General features: G+C 41.4%; 1 protein-coding gene across 1 annotated transcript in view; it reads right to left on the minus strand.

Annotated features, from left to right (window-relative positions):
• Positions 1 to 2,001: 2,001 nt before the first annotated feature.
• Positions 2,002 to 22,195, minus strand: part of SNTB1 (syntrophin beta 1) — a 242,172-nt gene continuing 221,978 nt past the window's right edge. The window contains exons 5-7 of the mRNA XM_080909349.1: positions 10,450 to 10,646; positions 7,587 to 7,777; positions 2,002 to 4,864 (exon numbers count right to left, since the gene is read on the minus strand). Of these exons, the coding sequence (XP_080765475.1) occupies positions 4,772 to 4,864; positions 7,587 to 7,777; positions 10,450 to 10,646 (481 nt within the window). The 3' untranslated portion in view covers positions 2,002 to 4,771. The remainder of the gene's footprint in view (positions 4,865 to 7,586; positions 7,778 to 10,449; positions 10,647 to 22,195) is intronic.

Raw genomic sequence — 22,195 nt, forward strand, 5'->3', positions numbered from 1 at the left:
GAGTCTCTCGTAGAAAGGGAAGGCTATGGGGAGCATCACTGGACCTGAGCCTCCACCTGATCCCATTGCACCTTCTTGCTATTTGTATGAAATTCTGCTCTAATTGCAAGTAGCCTTGGACAGAGAGGTGCGAGAGCTATAAGCTGGGAAAGGTTCACTATGGGAAGAAACAACATTGATGTGGTTAAGGGCAGTCATTGTCCACCCTGAGTGACAATTTCCCCAGGGTCATTCCTGTAAGAAGTTCCTCAAATAATCTGCTGTAAGTCCAAGAAGCTAATCATTCCTGAGTTGGACCCTGGTGGAATCAGACTTTGGTTTATTATTAGGATCTTGGGAAGAAGGGTATGTTTTGTTTCTGCTTCCCCAGGGACAGGACTCTCACAACATTCAGCCTATTTCTTTTAGCATCGTCTCAGGAAGCCAGGTCTTATACCCTACAGATTGGCTTTTTATCCAAGCCTGCAACTGACCAATGAAAGAACCCAGAAAACCAGGTTTCCCTTGTCTGATTGCTCTGCAGTGGAGGGATGGAGCTAAGGGGGCAGTGTTTTTAAACAAGCAACTGGTTTTCGCTAAGCAGAAACCCTTAGGTAAAGCAGAACTAGCTATTGTAACCAGGTTGGTGCTTGTGGCTCTTCATGAGAAACTCGGGGAAGATTTGAATCTTGTGACTTCAGTGCCAACACAGACAGTTGGAGAATATTCACACATATGAGTGTGCCAGCTAGTAGTGTACAAGGGTATATTGTATATACACCTCCTTTATCAGCTGGTTACAAACGTTACAAAGATGACCCACCTTAGGTCTTGCGCACTTGAGCAATTCTAGCTCGAAAGATACAGGCTTTAAAATTTTCACACGTTTGTCAAATTGTTCTCCAAATTATTACCAACTACATTGATTGGTGACTTTATCCATGCCTGTGTGACCTTTATCACCGAGAAGATTTTAATCTTAGTCTTTTCTCCCTCCCCAGCCCCAACCGTCCAATTAAAAGCTTTGTTTCCGGCTTGTTTGATTCTCATTTGTCAGTTGCTCTCAGCCTTGACTTGCCTCTGCACACAGGATGTTGCTGTGGAAGAGAAACCGGACTTCCGGTGTTTTCTAGCATAAGACAGGGGTCATGGCTGAAGGGCAGACAAACAGAAGTTCTGGTGCCCGGAATGCAAGACCTTTCAAACAACGCTAGTCAGCCAGCAAATGAGTGGGTCTGCCGGGCAAGATAAGAAGCGTCCTCCTCAAACTGAAGAATTTCAATTTCAGGCTGGATGCGCAAAGCCACCGTGTTCCAGAAGAGTTCCAGAGTGCAGTGACAGAGGCTACAAGGTCAGTGTGGCCCCGGAATGCAGCACCTGGGACACAGTGTATGTCTGAGATGAGCTTGGGTGGTATGAGCTTCCAAGAAGTTTTAATTGGTGTCTATGCAGCTTTCAATGTTGGCATCGTGTTTCCGTCAGTTCACACACCTTTATTAACGCTCAAAGGGGGCACCACTGGGATAAACTGTGCGGAAATACACTTCACAGCCTCTAGGTCTTTTGGAACCCCAGTCCCTATTCTTCAAATCTAATCTTAGTACTGCTAAAGTTTCAGTTAGCTCAATGACTTCTGAATACCATACCATTTACTGCACGAAACTGCAACAAAGCCCAACTGCAGTGCCACAGAGAGTGGAAGCGTGTTGAACTTGGTGCATTTTAGTTAAAAAACGAGAGCCCTAAACTGTAGATGAAAATCCATCTGAAACTGTACTCAAGTTAAGAATTTGTGGATAAATACGAATACTCCCAGGAGCCTGGCAATACCCGCTGCCTTGCATAAATGACAGGCTGTGTTTTTCTGGATCGCTAGTGTATTCGCCCACCCTGTGAACACTTCCAAGACCAGCCTTGATGGGTTTGTCTTCACACTCACACAGTCCGCTAAGACTGCCATGAAGCCGCCGTCCGGCCAGGCCACCCATGATATACTTACAATATAAGCTTATGCATCGGAGATCTGAGGCAAATATTTATTTAGCTTATATATAAATTGTACATGACATTAATGGGTGCTATAAACACAGGCAGATTTAGAGAAAAAAAACTCAAGTTACACCCCAAAATCATTTCCACATCTCATTGATGATGCCATTCATTAAATACCTCTGTCTGGGTAGTTCATAATAATTGTTTGATATATTTTATTATTTAGCTCATGTTAGGGAAAGATGACATCATCTCTCTCCCTCTGGCCATAAGATGAGAAGTGTGGGCATATTACCAAACTAATGAATTCACACTCTGGCAACTGAGGAAGAATCTATCAAGTAAGGATTGTTCATCTGGTTTTCATTTAGGAACAAACATTATGGGCTCAATACTTCACAGAACTAAGAACGAAGCAAATCAGAAAAAAATTAGTGAGTTTCTCCCAAATGATTAAGTTGAAGCACTCACCAAGATATGAGACAGATTTAGTTTGTTCATCCACTAATACCAAAGACAAGATAAAAGATACACTCTAAATTCATTATTGAAAGATGATGCTTAAAATCCAAGCTGAGAAACAATAGTGAATATTTGAGACTGACTCATCATAGCTGTTCTCATATGATATACTTTAATTAGGAGAAAATTTCATTCATATGCACAACTCTCATGGTAAAATTTTCTATTTCTTGCTAATAACACATTTCCATTTACTTCAGAAAAATGCATTGATTTTATTCAAATATACTTTTCCTAAAATATAAATATTTAAATTAAAATTTTAAAAATGGAAAAGGCAGTTTATGTTGACTCTTACCCAGATATCAATCAGTCTAAAACATAAGCAATAAAGAAACAATATCTGTAACTATGGTCAATTTAATTTGTCTATAAATATATAATAGAATCTTTGCAACTTGAGTAATTAACTCAAACTTCATGTAGTACCGAGCACCTTAGATTACACTTTGTTGAATTAAACTATTGGAATTATATATGTATCATGTTATTTACAATACATAAGTATAATTCTCTTGTATAACAACATTCCAGTGATTTCTGAAAATATATAGTGTGAAAGAGTACAATATAATTTACAAATGTATCAACATTTTCCAACAGGTTTGAAGCTGGCCTCCACTCCTCAACATTTTAAAATAGGAAACCAACCAAATGTCAGTGTCCTGTGGTGCTATTTCCTCACGCATCACCTATAAAAACCACTAGCTTCACAGATGCCCCATTACAAAGAAGTGCAAGACATAGGACCCTCATCCCCATTTTCAAGACTATGATCCATGAAGACCAGAATTTTTGAGGAGGCTAGTAACTTCAACAAGGGGCCTAACATATCTTAACTCGCTATTTTGCAGATATTTTTATCACCAAGCTCCTAAATTGCCAACCCCCCACATGAGAACACAGTGTCCCTTGGGAATAGTGTTGATGGGAAGGGCTTTGGGAGGATGGTTTAAAGTAGAACTGTCACTCTGTGAACACATAGGTCTGAGACGGTGAATCCTGGGCTTTTAGGCAGTTTTGCTTTGCATAGGAGTGTGCTAAACTACAACCCTTTCTGCGCAGGCAGAATACAGAGCATGTGCTGGTGTAAAAATGCATGGAAAGCAAGTACTGAAAATTCATAAATCCTAGGCTTAATTTTCAGGGCTCCAAAATCAAATAATGGGTGTTGTTTTTAGTGAAAACAAAACGCATTTAGTATGCCTAGACTTGTAGAAAAGAATCAGGCCACTGTTATCATTCCCCTGGAATTCCAAAATTAATGTGCATACTATCTGTAGATTGGATCATATCTCTGGTTCTGCACATGTAAAATTGCATCATCAAGAACTGAGATGTTTTCCATAGTTTTCTAAGAGAACGGGGAGAAACAGGGACCATTGAAAGGGAGTTCCACTGAAAACTATAACATCAGTTAACTCCCAACTATGTGACGTGTGTGTGTGCGTGTGTGTGTGTGTGTGTGTGTGTGTGTGTGTGTGTGTGTGCCTGTGTGTGTCTGAGCCTGTAATGACAATCTTGCCCAGAATTTGTTTTCTGTAATAATGGGTACCAGTTTTGGCTGTGAGACAGCATCCATGGGTGTAGAGTAGATTTCCAGGATCAATCATCCTCTGTGTGTACGGTTCTTCAGGCACACTTTGGCTCAGATTCTGCCAGCTTAGAGCTCAGTTCAGTATCAGATGCTTCATTCACTCCTGTTTCACATACGCTAACGAGAACACTTTGCAATCGGTCTAGACCAACAGAAAAATGCCTTATTACGGAAATTAAGTGACAACTGCTTCGTTCTTTTTTTTAAAAAGTGTGTATTGTTGTTGTTCCTACCAGTGACAGCTCAACTTGAGTCAGGAAATGGTCACCGGGAAGCAAGGGGCTGTTACTAGCGGCAGAGGAGTAGGTGTAGCCATCTGTTTCTCTTCTTCTCGCCTCTGGCTTACCTGGGTGAACCAGTTGCCTAGAAACTGCTGCGATTAAGATCTCCTCATGCTGCTGTGATGGCTGTGTCCTTGGTTGTCATCATTTTTAAAAAAATATGAGGTGCATATTCCCCTGCCCTCATCTTTGTTCTATGAAATTTTATTCTGATGTCCCCTGCGGTGTTTTCTTTAGGGTGTCCCTTGATGTTTCTGAAACCAATAGAGGAGCCTGGGTTGTTCCATGTGACTCCTGAGACCCGAAACTGGATGCGCCTGCTACAGCTGGTGCACTGCCTGATGTCACAGTCCTGAGGCATGGGCAGGCTTCCTTTTCCTAAGGCAAGTCGCCTCTCTGTTCAGGCCACCAAGCCCAGTCTTGTTATCTTAGCAGACAGAAAGGAATGGATGATGAAAACTATCGGCTTGGGGCAGGAGTGAAGGTCCAGTTGCTGAAATCGAGAAAGAAGAGAGCATCAGATCTTCAGTGAATGCCTCGTGGGGCACAGTGATATTCACACTGTACACACTTGTATTTCCACAGTGTTAACTAGAGCAGCTCTGTCCCCCCATCCATGTTCTCAATGACATAAGGGAATAACTCTTCCAACTTATTCTTTACGTTGCCCATACCTTTGCTCCTAAAGAGTTCCAACGTATTTACCTATAATAATTCCATAAATATGGACAAGACCCTTCGCCATCTGAGCAGATTCCCGTTAGTGATGTTTATGCCACGTTTGGCACAGAAGTTGGAATTACAGCTCGTGTTGCTTGTTACTTGGGTCTGACAGTGTTTTAGATGGCTAGCCTTGGCCAGCTCACTTAAAATCTGCCTCAGCCTTACTAATATGCAAGGTAATTAGAGTATTCAATAAGACCCTGCCCTGCATGTGAAAGTGCCTTGTGAATCGGGATTAGGGAGCTCATGCTAAACTTCCCTATCTTTGCCATCCTCGGCTCTTCAACCACTGGGGACATGTGTCTCTCTGATGGCAACTTCTAAAGTCCTAACCTTCTTAGTGTGCCTCCTGCACAACCCAGGGCATGCCTGGCCAGGGCATAGAGACTTTCAGAAGTAGAATTATCACTTGACCTAATTTAGAAAAATTTAGGAAACTTCCTGATTCCCTTCGGCTTTCGAAGGAATATGAAAGCATTCCTACAAAGGCAACGCAAGGCTGTCTCAGAGTTGAGCCCATCATGGTGGGAAACTCAAGGCAACAGGAACTTGAAGCAGCTGGGCTGGTCCCACTCCATCCACAGTCAGGAGACAGGGATGGATGCTGCTCTAGTATAATGGCCAGGTATGGAGGGGACCCTTCCACCTCCTTTAATGTAGTCGAGATAATCTTCCACGGTCAAAATCCTAAGAGGTAGCAATGGTCATTGTGCCATTTTTCATATGGGAAAACTAAGATCTAGAGAAGTTTTTCAACTTCATGGAACTGCAGCTTTTACAGTCAATAAAAAAGTGTGGACTCAGGTCTATCTGAGGTCAGAGGTGGAGATCAATTACCCATATCCCATGCCACTAAACAAGGACACAATTCTGAACAGTGACCTTAAAAATTCCCTCAATCTCTGTAGCTTTTATAGCTTAGGGTTACTTGAATCCAAAGAAATGAATGGAGCAAAATAGCCTTGAATACAAATGAGGATAAAACAAAAGACCAGCTCTTATATGTTTTCCCATTGCTATAAAGCAGCTGCATTTAAGAACAAGTACACAGAAATATATCCAACAAAAGGACAAAAAAAAAAAAAAAAAAAAAAAAAATCAAGTACACAGATGAATGACAGATACACTAGTTACAAATGAAACGTGTTTTAGTGACAGGGACGTCCACATCACTACCTCATTTCAGTTATGGTCTCAGGCTACATTTAAAGAACTGTAATGCAGACATATAAAAAGCAAAGCCTGGAGGAATTCTGCAAATTCACTAGAAAATAGAAAGAATTCTCAGACAGTGAGTAAGGGTCCACTGTCAGCCCTCAGGGAATGGGCTTGGTCACCTCTGCTGACACACAACACCTTGGCTTTGCACTGAGGTCAGCAGGGTCATGTGATGTGTCTCTGTCTGAGGTGAAATGCCCTTTATATCTTCACTGTGAGCATGGTCCTTCCCCTGAGTCTGCTTCTGGGAGCTCCAAAAACGCTCTCCAGACACTTCCTACTAAAGCCCACCAAAGAATCACCTGGACAACTTGTAGCAAGAAGCAGGCACAGGAAAGAGGGCAGGAGAGTGGAGGTCCAGCAGCTGACTGGAAACAACTCAATTTTATTTTTTCCAGTTAGTGACTAATTTATGTTTTAAATTTTTTCTGTCCCTGCTGTAACAGGAAGCCAGTCCATCGTGATGAACAAAATGGCTGGGTAGCCTGATGACTACAAAGTCAAGGGTGTGACACCTGATGGTGAGGTGCTTCAGGTTCTAAGAAATGCCACCGACCACTATTGCCTACTGGTGGAAGGATGTCCCATTGTCAGTCCCTGGGAAAGTGGAGTTCATACATGTCTTTACTATGGTTGGGGAATGATGGCCACAGAGAGTCATCAACGTAAACACAAGGTCTATGTGCACTGGTGTGCTGTATGATGTTATGTAAACCACTAACAGACTAACTCGGGTGACTATTAGAACTAATAGTTCTTGGGTGACTGTTGCTTGACAAGTAGCTCCCATAGTCTTGTCTGCCCCCCCCCCCCCCCCGGCTCAGATGCTGTCCCCCCAGTGCCTTTAATGCTCTGCCCTGGCAACACTTATTCAACACACTTGCCCTCAGCCCCATTGCCTGGTACAATGCCAAGGTTATACTAGCTGCTTAAAATGAACGGGGCACATGTTAAAACACCTGAGAAATCCCGTTTGATGAGAATTTAATGCTAACCTTATAAAGGATTCTTTCCCGAGACTCAAATATTTATGTCGTTTTCTAATGAAAAAATGAAGCCAAAGGGAAGAGCCAGAGATAACTGGATCTGTTTGAAGCAGGGGAGTTCAATACTACTCTTTCAAGAGCCAACTGCAACAGGAGCCTGTCACCATTGTGCGACCAGAAGAATGTGTTTTAGCAAGTCGTAAGGCAGCCTATCACTTCCAAGTCATTGCAGATGTGACGCATAATGCAGCAGCTGAGATCATGTGGTCACAAGAAAATCACACTTACAATCTCTCCTTCTTTGCCTCCAAAGTCTAAATAGAGCATCCTGATTCCATCATCCGAAGACATTTTGAGCTTCTCATATGGAGACTGTATGATTGTCTTGGGAAAGGCACCATCCTGAGGCTCCGTGGAAATAGAAAACCCATTGTCATAATGTATGGTCAAGCGGCATTCCTGGTTTCTGTAGGTGCAGGCTGAGAGAGAGGGGTTGGGGAGACAAGGGAGAAATCAGTCCATCTGTCCTTTTATCCCTTAATTCAGGTACTTCCCTGTTTTATTTCTATAGCCCAGTGTCCAGCCACATTTCTTATTAAAGTGCGGAAAGAAAGGAACAGAGTTCCCACACTTCTTGGATTGACATTGATGTTAGCAATCATCAGGAATGGAGATTCAGTTGATATTTTCTGGGCTACAGTCCTTATCTTGCCTTCTGACAATACGTGTGTTGACAGGAAAGCGATGCATGACTTCCTATGGCCAGGTGGACCTGGCTTTCAGCCAGAAACAATAGACCTTTTATTTATATAAAGCAAGCCACCTCTGCATCATCATCATCATCATCATCATGATCACCACCACCATTACCACATCACCAAATCCTTATGGACACCTTCATTCTTTCCTAAAAAATCATTGCATGGAGTCTGAAGCTTACTGACATACACCTATAACTTCATTAAACTCAGCAGATGAGTGGATTGAGTTCCTTCCAACTTTTGTGTTTGTGTTCAGAGCCTGCCTTCCATGCCAGATACCACAGGCTCACAACCTTCAGGAACACTCCTAATGGGTCATCAGCAATGGCAAGAAATGTTTAGGGACACAAATTAGTTTAAGAGAATCATCAACAGAAATACATCAAGCCAAGCACAGTGGACTATGTATCTAATGTCAGCATTTGGTAAGACTGTCAGTTAGAGGCATGCCTAGGCTACATGCCGACATCCTATCTTTAAAAATAAAGTAAAAAGCACTGACTATCTTGGGTATACTACAGCAGAAATTCTACTACACATTTGGAGACATTTTGAAAAGCACCATCACATGCTACTGTGTGTACCAACTTTTAGAGCACTCCTGGGTATTTGAGAGGTGATACCCTACTGCAGTACTCCTCAAAGAGAGGCTCATGCCTCAATAGCATTATCTCTTCCTAGATTTGTTATATGAGAATTCTCATGCACCACTCTGTACTGAGTCTATATCTCTGGAGTGAGGAAAGACTCAGCTATTCATACCTCTGAGTATGAAATTATCTTTCTTATTGGTACAGGAAAACTTGGCCCAAACTTTCTAGCTGTTATGTGGGGAGTCCCCATCCTCTAGAACACACTAGCATGGTGGAGCTTCATGGAGATTAGCACCATCTGGGCAAGTAGCTCTTGAGCACATGTGACCAGGAAGCAGAAAAGATGACACAACTGGGGGAATCATTAAGCTTTAATTAATTTAAATTTATATAGATTCCTTGAGCTTATTACATTAGGCTGTGCAAGTTGGATAATAGCTATATGAGTAGCGGCTGTAAATGGTTCTTCTCAGAACCCTCAGAAATGGGTCCTGTCTTTCTGGTTATAGCTGTGGGTTGGAAGAAACAAAGAGATTAAGTAAATCACTAGGAAATGACAGCTGGGATGTGAGTCTAGGTCAGGTGCTATTCAAAATGATCAAGTGTGACTACAAGCTTGCCCTCCTCCTCGAAGACACATAAGAACATACACAGAAGTGTGACAGGACAGGGGAAGAGTATCACAAGCAATGACTGTGAGGAACTCAGAATTCCTGGGAGGCTCAATGGGGAGATGCTTGATTGCCACAGAATCCCCTCTTTATAAGTGTCAGAAGGAGGCTTGACAGAGGTTGGCTGTAGATCTCAAGACTAGAAATTGTCTGTACAGGCCTTGGGGCCAGAACCCACAGCATCACAGACACTGTTGGCTTTGTATAGGATATTCTGTATACACTGTGTTAAATACATGTCCACCTTCGCTGATACATAATTTTATGATGTGTGTTGTACACATACAAGCACAGCCATGAATATACACAGACACACACATACCTGCACATACACACATATGTATGCACACATACCGCATACATGTACACAGACACACCAGAATTAAAAGTTCTACCAAACAGGACACTATAGACATTGATATCTCTAATTTCATCAAAACAATATTGGTTTTGTGTCAACTGATTGACTTAGGACACACAGTGGGTTGTTTTATTTTATTTTATTTTTTTACTATAAGGAAAACTGCTTAGTATAGAGTAAGGATGTAGTAAATAATATGGAATGGAAGGGTTGCTCTCTCCGACAGTAGACTTATTTCAACCTGTCTCTGCCCCTTCATTAGTGCCAGGGATAGAGAGAGCTCTGATGAAGTTCTGGAACTTTCCTTTTCTGCTTTCCACAACTCAGTTGCCTTTCTTTCTTGTCATGTCTAACAGACTGAGTTATCAGTTTTGAGCTTAGTTTAGTAGTAATACTATTCTCTGATAAGTCACTCAGAGATTCTTATTGTTTATAATCAATAACCCTACTAGTTTCCACCCCCAAATTCCCTTCCTTTAGAAGTCATCCATGGGGTTATAATTGGGAGGATTGGAAGTGGTCATCCTAATTACCAGTTTCTTTTCAATGAAGGTGAGATGAGGTGGGATAGAACAAAAGCCTCTGGTTACATTTTAGAAGGACAATCAGTGCCTAGTTGAGAATCATTGAAGTTCCACGCTATAATTTTATGTACCCCATAACGCAAGGAATAGAAACAGTTTGCAGCCAGAGCATTTAGGGTTTTATCTTCCCCGGAATCATGTGTTAGTGGGACATTGGTCGCTCATACATGGCAGCACTCACCTGTGGTGATTTCGGCAGTGAGCTCCGCTGAATTGTGGCACCCCTGTACTATGCTCCTAGTCCAGTGGGAGAGGTCCCTGCTGATCTCTGCCCTAAAGAGATGTGTTTCAATTCCTTTCTTGGTACCAGTTCGTGTTGCAAAGGACAGATCCATAGCAGCCTGAGGTGATCCTTTCCCTGGACCCGAATGGACCAACCTAGAAAGGAGGGTGTGGGGGAAAGAGGGAAAGATGGGAACAGGGATAGAAGAACAGAGATTAGCACCAATGTAGTCCTTTTAAAATAATCCACTTGGCACATCACATAGTAAAAGCCCCAAACCAATGCAATACACATGGTGACCTCAAATCAAAGATGTCTACAGCTCTTAAGTGGTTTTTACCATCTTCTCTCCAATCATGGAGTGAGATTAAATATCATATAAGAATTTCATTTTGTTAAATATACAGAAGATTTGAATAATATAACTTGTGCAAATCCAACTATGCTTATTTAGAAATAATAAATAAATAAGTGAGAAAAAAAAAAAAGACTGAAATTCTGTGTAAAACTTTCTCCAGCCCAATTCCATCCCCACACATGTGCATATTTCTGATGGGCAGAAGAGAGGAAAATGAATCTATTTTACTAAATGGGCGTGAGATTCAATTTGTCACATCTCATAGCTGGAAGCATCTAGCTGTGCTGAGCATACCTCTGGGCACGCATAGAGTTATGCACACAGGCCCCACAGACATGCAAACAACCGGGGACTCCATTGAAGAAGCAGCAATCTGTTTATCTATTCAAGCCACAGAAAGAACTAGAAATGTTAGACTTCTGAGGAGAGGGTAGAGGATTGCCCTTTGGTAGGTATTTATGGGAACTTTCTGAAGCATTGTTTTTCAACTACACAAGATTTTCACACTGACTTTAGAGCTTCCCCTTGGCATAAAATGTGACTTTTAAAGTAAATAATTCCCTGGATAGCCAGACTTAAAATGTAAAAAATCAAAGTATTTTAAGTACCACCACCAGCTCCTGCTTCTCACATGTCCCCTGGAAGCACATTCTCTCCAGCTTGACATTTCAACTTCCTCTTCAGAGTGGCTCTCATATCAATTGTTCGCAGGGCAGCACCAGTGTAATTTTATACATGTTATTTCTCTCCAGGGAATTTACATTTTCATCCTTATCTTTTAATATGGAAAGCAACTCAACTATTCAGTAGGAAAATGCCAGGTGACACCTGTTGGGCCAGCTGTTTTCTTAGCCAAAGAGTTTGTGACCTTGAGGATTAAATAAAATTCATGTAAGGGAATTTATTTACCCCCTGTAATGCTAAACAGTAGAGAATAAAATCAGTGGAAGAAAGCATATTTCAACTTGTGGGATTCCGAGGAAGAAGCCTGTGTAACTGAAAGCCGGAGTTTGCCATGCAGCTGTAAGAGCAAAAACAGTTACTGCAGAGTCTGTTGTTTCCTGTGAGGTTCATTTCTTAACCTTCCCAGCACTGAAGGTAGGTAGGTAGCCTCTAACATGCACATACATGTGGGTACATGGACGGATTTAACATTTACAGGTTAAGTCCTGTTTGTTCCGGCAAGAGCCATTTTGGAGTGAGAAGTGAGCGGAAGTGAGTGTAATGCTGCTTGTGGATTCAAATTGCAGTGAGAGAGAGAGAGAGAGAGAGAGAGAGAGAGAGAGAGAGAGAGAGAGAGAGAGAGAGAGAGAGAGAACACATTGTTTTACCTTCTGGTATGGGACTGAGGTAAAAACTCATCAGAAAAGTATCTTCTTAACTATCTAAGAGAAACAAAATATATGGTGGTTTAACTTGCTCTAAGAATCTCTCTCTCTCTCTCTCTCTCTCTCTCTCTCTCTCTCTCTCTCTCTGTGTGTGTGTGTGTGTGTGTGTGTGTGTGTGTGTTTGGGAGATCAGTGGACAACCTCAGGTGTTGTTCCTAAGGTACTGTCCACCTTGTTATTTTTGAGGCAGGGTCTCTCGCTCTCTTGAAACTAAGTAGACTAGAATGGCTGGCTAGGAACCTCTCTATGTCTACTCTGCCTAAGGGCTGGGATTGCAAACTTGTGCTACCACACCTGGCTTTTAGGCATTTTTGTATATGAAGTTGTTCAAGTTTCAGTTGCTTTAAGAAATATATTCATCTATTCTCTTTTCAGATCTTAATATCAAGATTAGTTGGGCCCAAATGCCAGACTGCAAGTTGAATTGAACAGGAAACCTAGGATTGGGAGACATAACATATTGTGCCAGAATGTCACTGATTTTATATGCTACATATTTTAAAAGTTTTAGAGAATCATTTCCTCATAATGGAGTGTTATGAGGATAAAGTAACACTAGAAATACACTGTTACTTGCTCATAAACCAGTGTGTGGCTCATACTCAGTATGAGTATTTTTATTCTTTACACTTACAAGTTTAATTCCTGGCAAATAAGACTAGGATTATATATAATAAAAAAATAAATAAAAGCATTTACTTCAGTGTCTTGTATGTTATAGTCAGCACCCAACAACAACTCGTTTCTTTAAGACTTACCTGTTCTAACTTGTTTTTAACTTTCCAATCCCTAAATAATTTTCATCAATGTCCCCAAATGGGTCATAATTAGGGGCTGTTGGTACTTTATTATAGGGGCAGAAACAAGCTGAGAAAAAAAATACAATTTTCATGAAGAGAAAGGATGAGGGAGAGAGAGAAGGAGGGAGAAGAAGGAAAGAGGGAGGAAGAGAAAGAACAGACACAGACAAACACACACGGGGGTGCTATTTTGGAATGAAAGGAAAAACAGTTGGATAATGCTTTTGAAGACTTTCTTCTGAAGGTGCTAAAGTTGCTAACTGCAGAGTATAGGGTAGATTTTTCCTCACAACCATAAAATGAATTTTAAACTAACATTTTTTAAGAGAATCTTTAATATTGGAATCAGTTGTAACTAGAACATGGACTTTGTTAGGAAATACCCATTTTGTAGCTCTGAGGATGAAGGATGCTAATGGAATGTCACAGGTATGAGAAAGCCATAGACCAGGCCAACCCCAGCCTCTGCCATGCGCCTGTGTCCAAGAAGTAATTATGAAGGGAAGTCTCAGAGATGCTCCTGGCATTAGTATTTGCCTCATCACAAAATTCTCATTGAGTGAAAAAGAAAAAGGGAAATTTTATTTTCAACACGTCAAGTGTGAATTATGTAAGGTTTATATTATAGGCTGTTCCATCCAAGGGACAGCATACATGTAGATGTTGTGGATTTTTAAAGAACTAGACCAATATTGGTACAGTAATGTCTTAAAACATTGAGATAAAAACAAAAGACTATTTCTGGTACTTAGTGTGCATCCTAATTACAAAAGGATACTTTCCACAAACAGATTCTACTCAGAATACAAGTACCGACTGTGTGCCTCTGTGCAAATCTTCTGGGTGGAGTATTGGATATACCCTTAAAATTATTTTTATAGATATTTTAAATGTGTCAATATGGGGAAAGGCATTTAATTTTTGTAAACTTCTTAATATAACACTCAAATACATGCAAAGGAAGTGTAGAAACAGGTCCATTAAAATGTCAAGCGATTTTATAGGTGATTTATTTATCTCCGAAAAAAATTCATCTTTTTGGAATTAGATTTCCCCTCAAGAAACACACACTAAACAATTTTAAAAGCCCTGAGACCAAAATGAACCCAAGTCTCCAATTCTTAGAATTAGGACTTGGCATTGAAAATGTAGAAATTCAGACTCAGCTTGTTTTCAGTGTTTCTTATTTAATATTAGTGATAATTCAGAGATGAAATAGGGTATTTCCCATCGGAGTCCTCTGCATTTATCTGTGTGTAGGTTTACTCTATACTGTCCATGTGTGTGAACAACACAGTATGCACAGGCTATGGTTAACTATCCACACAAGGTAAAACTATGCGTATAGTTCCTATAGCTCCATTAGTACCTTATCTTCAATCAGCTGGGCCCCAGTAAAGACACAGGCAAGTAGCTGTTCAATATCAGATTGAACTAATATTCATCTTGGGTTCAGGTATTTTCTGAGGGACCACAGACTCACTTCCTGCCCTGTTCGTGTCTTTTCTCCCATCTTTCCAAGTGAACACCAAACAAAAATTGCCAATTTATCCATCCCATCAATCAATAAAAATTTTATGAATTACCAGGTAACAAATATATATATAATCAATATTTATATGTCCTGAAAAAGTTATAGGCAGAACACCCTCCTCAAACTCATATACTGAAGCGTAATCTCCAATATGACTATACTTAGACATAACTCCTATAAGGATGTTAACTGTGATAGTAAGGGTGGAAATTTAGTCCAATGGCATCACAGTGTCTTAGGACATCTCTCTAAGCACAGACACTGAGATACATGAAGGAAAAGATATATGCAGCCATCTGCATGCTAGGAAGACAGCTTGCACAAAGCACACAACAGATTGATCTTGAACATCTTAGTTTTTAATGGAGAAAGAAATAAATTGCTAACCCACCCAGTCTACATGGTTTTGTCATAACACCTGTAAAACACCATCCACTCAAGTCCTGAAGCAAATAGGACAAACATGAATCTAGCTCTGATGAGCAAGTTTGAGAAGAGAGTTTTTACTCATCTTGATTCACACTTTCTCTTTTTTTCAGGTCCAGCCTCTGTAATATCTCAGGAAACACATTTCTCCAACAGATGAATAGTGGAGAGTGTGAGCTAGGGTGGGGGCAATTGGGGAAGAATCACTCTGCCTCCTTGGGCAATCCTGTTTAGTGTCTCACACTCATCCAAGCTAAACACATCCTGAAGCAGAGGTTCAGAACTTATGTAGAGAAGTGCTTTGGGTTCTTAACAATTTCATGATTTGGTTCTGAGTCGAAGAGCACCAGGATCTCCAAAGGGGGCTGTATTCACCACAAAGGAGAGAAGTTTTCATGGAATCAAATGATGTTCAAAGACTTTCCAGATGAGGACAGCCTTTTTAACAACACTAAAGACAGTGCTACTTTAGAGACACCTTTAGATGTCTGTGGGATGGACAGATAAAGGAAGCAACAACTTTACATCTATTGCTATCAGTGGTGTTGGCTTCAACTTGAACACAAGAAGGCTTGCAGAGCAAGCCTGGAAGTGTCACTTCTCAAAATGTCACACCCTGCTTTAAAGTGATTAAAGTTCTTGCCTAGAAGGAGCCTACAGCAAGTCCCTGAAAGTCTCTGAGTACTGTGTACTTAGGCAGAGCTGCCAATAACACTGTATGAAACCCCTACATAACAAGAATTAAGAAGGTGACAGTCCTGTGTTTTTGCACTGATCTGATCACATCAGAACTGTAGCAGCCTGACACACCTGAGTGTATGGTTCCATTGCTATATTCTCTGGATTTTGGCTCATCTAGCAGAGGCCTTCTGAGGATGCATGGTTTCCCCTGGTAACTCAGATGAGGTAATACTTCCAGCAAGGTTGAAGTTGTTTAGAAGATATTCATTTGGTAAGTACAGTTGCTCATGTGTGTGTTTGTGTGTACTTGGTCGGTACACATCCACAAGCCAGAGAATGACACTGAGTTTCTTCCCCCTTTAGACTCTATGCTAGTCTATTGATTCAGAGTCTCTTGGCATCTGAAGCTTATATTTTCAGCTAGACAAGCTGTCTAGCAAGCTCCCAAGAGTGTCTTGTCTCTATCCATCACAGTGCTGAGACCTTAGGTGTTCAAACAGGCAATGCTTGGCTGTTCACATGGGTGCTGAGGATCTGAACTCAGGTCCTCCTGCTTGCATGCAGGTGCTTTCCCTCACTGGGCCATCTCTGCAGCCCACAAAGTAGTCCTGACAATGGAGCTCATTGCTACTGAGTATAGTACCTCTCTGAAGGTAAGGCCCCTCCTCTGGTTTCTCGGGTATCATCACCAAGCCATAGTTCTATTCTTTCATGATCAGCATGTCTTAGCCACACTCACCAGAGCAGGAGCCTGCTCTAATGCCTCATTGGTCCAATGATCTCAACACTTTTCCTGACACATGGTAGACATAGCTTGGATAACAGCACAGATGTGCGCTTTTCTAAATGTTTTTACAATTCAAGTTTAATTTTTGCAGTGGAAACCATGCATGTATATAACTGATCTATTTTGAAATGCTTTCAAAATTTGGGCCCATTAAGGAGTTTCTCAGTGGGTTTCTTATTTGTGGACCACCCGTGGGAGCACATTGCCACAGCTAGATTTGAGGAAGCACATGCTCAGGAAATGACAGGGGACATTAAGTCATCATTTGGAGACTGAAAAGGCAGGGCTGACATCTCTCTGCCTGAGTTTTTTCTTATTCTGCCAGCAGCTTTATTCCCCTCCCAAGATTCTTCCCAAAGATACTTTTTCCTGTTCTGCAGTCTCAAGGGGGGAATCCAGAAATAGCTACTATTTATCTTTCAATTATTTTACATTTTAGGTTATTTGTGTATCTTTAAAAATATGACCATCTGTTTCTTATCTGTAACAGGAACTAAACTATAGCAACGAAGGAAATGCTTTATCCTAAAAAGGTAACTCGTCTACCCAGTAAGAAAAGCACACTGGCATCCCGAGACGGGCTTTCAGCTGCCATTCAGACACAATCTCCAAGATTCGTCTGAAACTGAGCAACTCAAGGATGACTTTGTACCTTGTTTGTAACACGCAGATGTGCATTCCCATGGATGGAAGCCAAGCCAAAACCTTGTGCCATATTTTACATTTTCATTAGTTAGAATATGAGTAAATAGCCAACCAATGCAAACTGAGTAGGACAATCTAACACTGGGGGAAGGGGCAGGAGACTGAACCCTTAGGCAGGAAGAAGCTTGGTGGGGAGAGTTGGCCACGTGGATTTAACACCTAGATCTACTACTTACTGGCTGGCTGGTTTCTCAGACTCTGCTTAGCTCAGTTCCTTCAACTCCAAAGCAAGAATAATAATCTTCTTACCTCATGTGAGGATTAAGTAACATGATATGTGAATGCTGCACATAGCCCTGCTTAGCACAGAATATATATTGGAGGGCAAATGTACTGGCTCATTTTATGACAACTTGACCCAAGCAACAGGTCCCTGAAAGGAGGAAACATTAATCAAGAAAATATCTCCATAAGATCTAGCTGTATGGCATTTTCTTAATTAGTGAGTTGTGTGTGTGTGTGGGGGGGGGTGCTGCCCATTATAGGTGGTACCATTCCTGAGCTGGTGGTCCTGAGTTCTATAAAAAGCAAGCTGAGCAAGACACGAGGATCAAGGCAGTAGGCAGCACTCCTCCATGGTCTGTTTATCAGCTTCTGCCTCCAGGATCCTGCCCTTTTTGAGTTCCTATCCTGACTTTCTTCAGGGATGAGCAGTACTAAGGAAGTATAAATGAAGTTAAATCCTTTCTTCCTGAGTGTCCTTGGTCATGGTGTTTCACCACAGCAACAGTAGCCCTAACTAGGGCACCATCATTATCTTTGTAATGTAAGTTAGAGGAGGGTAGGACTGTTTGTGTGGTCACTTCCCGCTGTATCGTTAGCATCCCAAACAGTTCCAGGCAAGAGTAGACCTCAGTAAATATTTACTAACTCTATGGCTGAAGGAAGAACCAGATTCTCAAGTAGACACCTACATAAAAAGTTGTGGCCAACGGCAGCAGCTCTACTCCAACTCCCCTGCCCTCAGTCCCTCAACCACTCAAAGCAAAAATAGCAAATCTCAATCCAAAGCACTTGGATTTCTGCTCACGGAGTAGGCAGAATAGACCTAACGGTAATGAGAATGAATTAGTTCCCAGGATGTCTGACTGCCACTCCTATTTTTTCCCCTTTAAGTCTATCTCCAGCAGTTAGTGTTTCTTAGTAGTAACGTTCTGTCTTAAGGAATTAAATTGATCAGTTTGGTTGGCATAGTGGGTAGAAGTTCACTTTTTGTTTTCAAAAACGTGAAACTCATTAAGATTTTTCCATTCATCGATATGATTTTCCTACTCAGAAATATATAGAAAATGGGTCCCCATGAGAGATTTAAAATGATAATTTAAAATTGTCATATAACCTGGGACTGGAGCAGTTCATCAGTTACTGGTCATTAAAACAGGTCCTGTGTAGGCGGAGTGGCCTGAGCTGGAGCCCCAGGGCCCATGTAAAAGTCAGAGTTGTGTCTCATGTTCATAGCCCACCACAGGAGATCTTGCTGGCCAGACACTGTAGCTGCACTCTTGAGATCCAGGCTCAGTAAGAGTCAACTGTCTAAAAAAATATCAAGTGTAGCACATGAAGGACACACTGGATGTTCACCTTTGTCCTTCATAAACAACTACTCACATATTCAAGTGTACCTGCCTGAACACACACACACACACACACACACACACACACACACACACACAGAGAGAGAGAGAGAGAGAGAGAGAGAGAGAGAGAGAGAGAGAGGCTACTTTGCATGCCCAAAGTGTAGTTTACATGACACTTAGACCAGCTGCAGGATAAGACCACTTTTAAGCCCAATTTTTTATTTAATATTTAGGGAAACTTGCTTTAGGATACTTGTTCTTGCAGGAGACCATGGCAAGTGCTTCTTCCTCAGCCGAGAAGATATAAAATAGGCTACAAATTCATTTTTGAGTCCTCAGATATGGTTCCTAGCCTGACTGCTCTTTGAGAAAAACAAAAAAACAAGCAAGCAAAAAAAAAAAAAAAAAAACTGTCTCACAAGCGATACTTCTACACTAATTTAATTTCAGATAGATATTAGAGAATGTTGCATAAAATGTTCCATGTACAAATATTATTATTAATATCCTTAATTAACACAACAACAGTTGCAGCACACAGATTCAGTCAAATTAGGAAAATTACATATTAGGTAACTCTGTTGCTAAGCAATATTACATACTCATTTTACTTAATTGCTGTAATTAGCATCTCCCAACAGATGCCACAATGCAAACCAAGGAGACAGGGGGAGGGGGACAGAGGAAGGAAAGGGGTTGGAAGAGGATGGTGGAGGGAAAATAGAGGAAGTAAGAGGAAAGAAGGAGGGAAGGAAAAAAAAGAAAGAGCCACTTGGATCTTCTAAAGTTTTTGTTGACCTCAAATACTTTCTTTCCTTGTTCACCCCAGTGGGGACCAGCTGTCCACAGACATCTGAGAAATATACAATCAATAGCAAGTATCAGACAGTTGGGTGTGAGTGGTGGTCTAGGATCTTACTTCTTCCCAGCCAGGAAAGGCTGATTAGTTGCTAGGTTTTTACTTTCTAAAATCCTTTCGTCTGAATATGGTGGGGAACATCACTCAGGACCCTATCTTCCAATAAGCTTGCAGTACTGAGCAATTCTGACTAGCCACAGAGATGAGCGTAAGGGATGAGGATGAACAGGGTGGCAGTTTGGAGCCTGCTCTTGACTATTTTCTGGTATTAACCAAATGGAGATGGTTGGGTGCCCGCTGTTCTTCTCTGACTTACCCATGACCTATCACCATGGCAGCTTTCACCAAGAACCTGTTTCTACAGTACCTTTCTGGACATGATATTTTGGAGTTTACTTAAATAAAAAGTTTATGTGCAGTTAACTAGATGCCCAGGAACCCATATTTACAGTCTAGAATTAGAACCTTGTTCTATAAGCCGACAGGAACCATACTTTATCCATTGTAGTAGAAGGGGGAAGGGGGAGGGCTCCAGGACATCAGATATAGATAGAGAAGGAAATAAAAACGGTTTCTTTTATTCATTATATGTTCCTCACTATAGCTAAGCAAGACATGTAACTTTATGGATAGTCTCATTTATAATCCTTCAAACAAAGCCTTAGGAAACTGTCCTCTGAAATTCATTGTCCTTTTATTATGCAGCACTGCTAGAACTGCCCGTTTCACGACATCATGTGCGACTTCTAGTCATCTCTTAATATTCTCCTATTTCATCTCTGTTTTAATGAGTTCAACATGTGCCTCAGCCTGCACAGAAGACATGTTCCAAGGAGATCTTTGAGAACATCCCCGTGTAAGGCAATGTTAATCAAAATCAGATCTGTTCTCCTAGGGGAAATGAACCACGTATGATCACCTGAGCAAACAGCTCTTACAGTGCCCAGTTTTCTCTCTCCCACATTTTTGTTTCTCAAAAATTCTGCTGCTGACATCTCTCTCTGCAGTGTTGAGTTCTGAACATGCATGGCCTCAGAAGAAGCCACCCAATGGCCACCTTACCTACAGTATTGTGGTGTCTCAGTCACACTCAGAGCTGGCTCTGTGGTATGAGAGCCTTTTCACACCTTCTGTCCCCCTCTACAGAGCAGCTAATGACTCTTCTTAGCCCCAGTCTTCGTATCTCAGTGACACTAAGACATCAGGTATCTTTGATGCAACGTGGCGATTGCTTTAGAATGATGTGGGCCAACCTACTTTTGAGACATTCGCACTTTTATCTGAGATAAAGTTTCAGATCCCAACAACTTCTCATTCCTTTTCTTTTCTTTTTTCCTGTTTTTTAATTTTCTGTGACAGGATTTTTCTGTGCAGTTATGGGTGTCCTAGCACTCACCCTAGAGACCAGGCTAGCCTCTAACCAGAGACCTGCCTGCCTCTGTATTCCTAGTGCTAGAATTAAAGGCAAGTACTACCTGCTGGTCTAGCACGTCTCATTTTCAAGCTTCACATTCACATGATAATCTCAACGAGGTTTAGCAATAAGTGTAGGAACCAGAGGATGAGACTGTTCCATTACACAGATGAAGAAAATTGGAATGTTGAGACATGATGTTAATTTCCCCAAGTTTATACTATAAGTGAGCCTCTAGATTCATCCAACTCTTGGTTTGTCTAATGCCAAAGACGCTAGCACTTTCAAAGCCGGGGCCATGAGCTGGAAGCTAACCTGAGCTAAATAGTAAATTCCCTGACTACCCCTAGTTTAGTAGGCAGGATTGCAGGGGCCACCAGCCAAAGAGAGAATGCTAGGCCCAGATGGAATGGCAGTGGGGAGAAGGCACACCTCATATGATGATTTGTCTGAGTACAACCTACGTACTAAGTACATGCCACCCTAGGGCAGGCCTGTGGAATAGCCTAAACTCCCAGAGTGAGCACGCCTTCTGGGCTAAGTATGAACACCACAGTCTGTTTCTAATTTAACATTTAACAAATGCAATTGGTCATATTCTCCAGGGGGCAAGAGAGTCTAAATTTGTGAAGGTTGGCCTGAGGCTTTGACTACTTTTAGCAGTTAGAAACCAGGTTCATTCCTAAGGCACTGCCTAACGTTCTATGTTCCTGGCTGCCAGGTGGCATGAAAATAGAGAAGTGCATACTCATCACTCCCTCTGCTGCCTGCCCTCTCCCGTCTGTCACGCCCACGAGTCAGTGTGAGGTGCATGTAACAACCTCGTTCTCTGCAAGCTTTGTGTTTCCTAACGGTCATCAACCACTGGGACTGGGTGAGCACAATTTCTTCATTAAAATTTCCTGAGAATTCTAGAAAAATTGTGACCTTAATCCTCACTCTTTGTAGACGTGACTTAGCAATTAGGAAAATAATAATGATGATGATGATGATACCCACTTCGTGTGGGTAAGTGGATCTTTTGAAAACTATTCAGCAATCTCAAACAAACTTTAGCTAAGCAAAACATCTTTTCCCAGGGACTCATAAAAAGTAGAGGGAGAAAACAGCTAAAGTTATAGCATGTTTTCAGATGTCCTGAGTGTGCTCTTGTAAATAGGAAGTTTCTTGTAAAC

Source organism: Micromys minutus (genome assembly GCF_963924665.1).
Source record: "Micromys minutus genome assembly, chromosome: 33".
Taxonomy (NCBI): domain Eukaryota; kingdom Metazoa; phylum Chordata; class Mammalia; order Rodentia; family Muridae; genus Micromys; species Micromys minutus.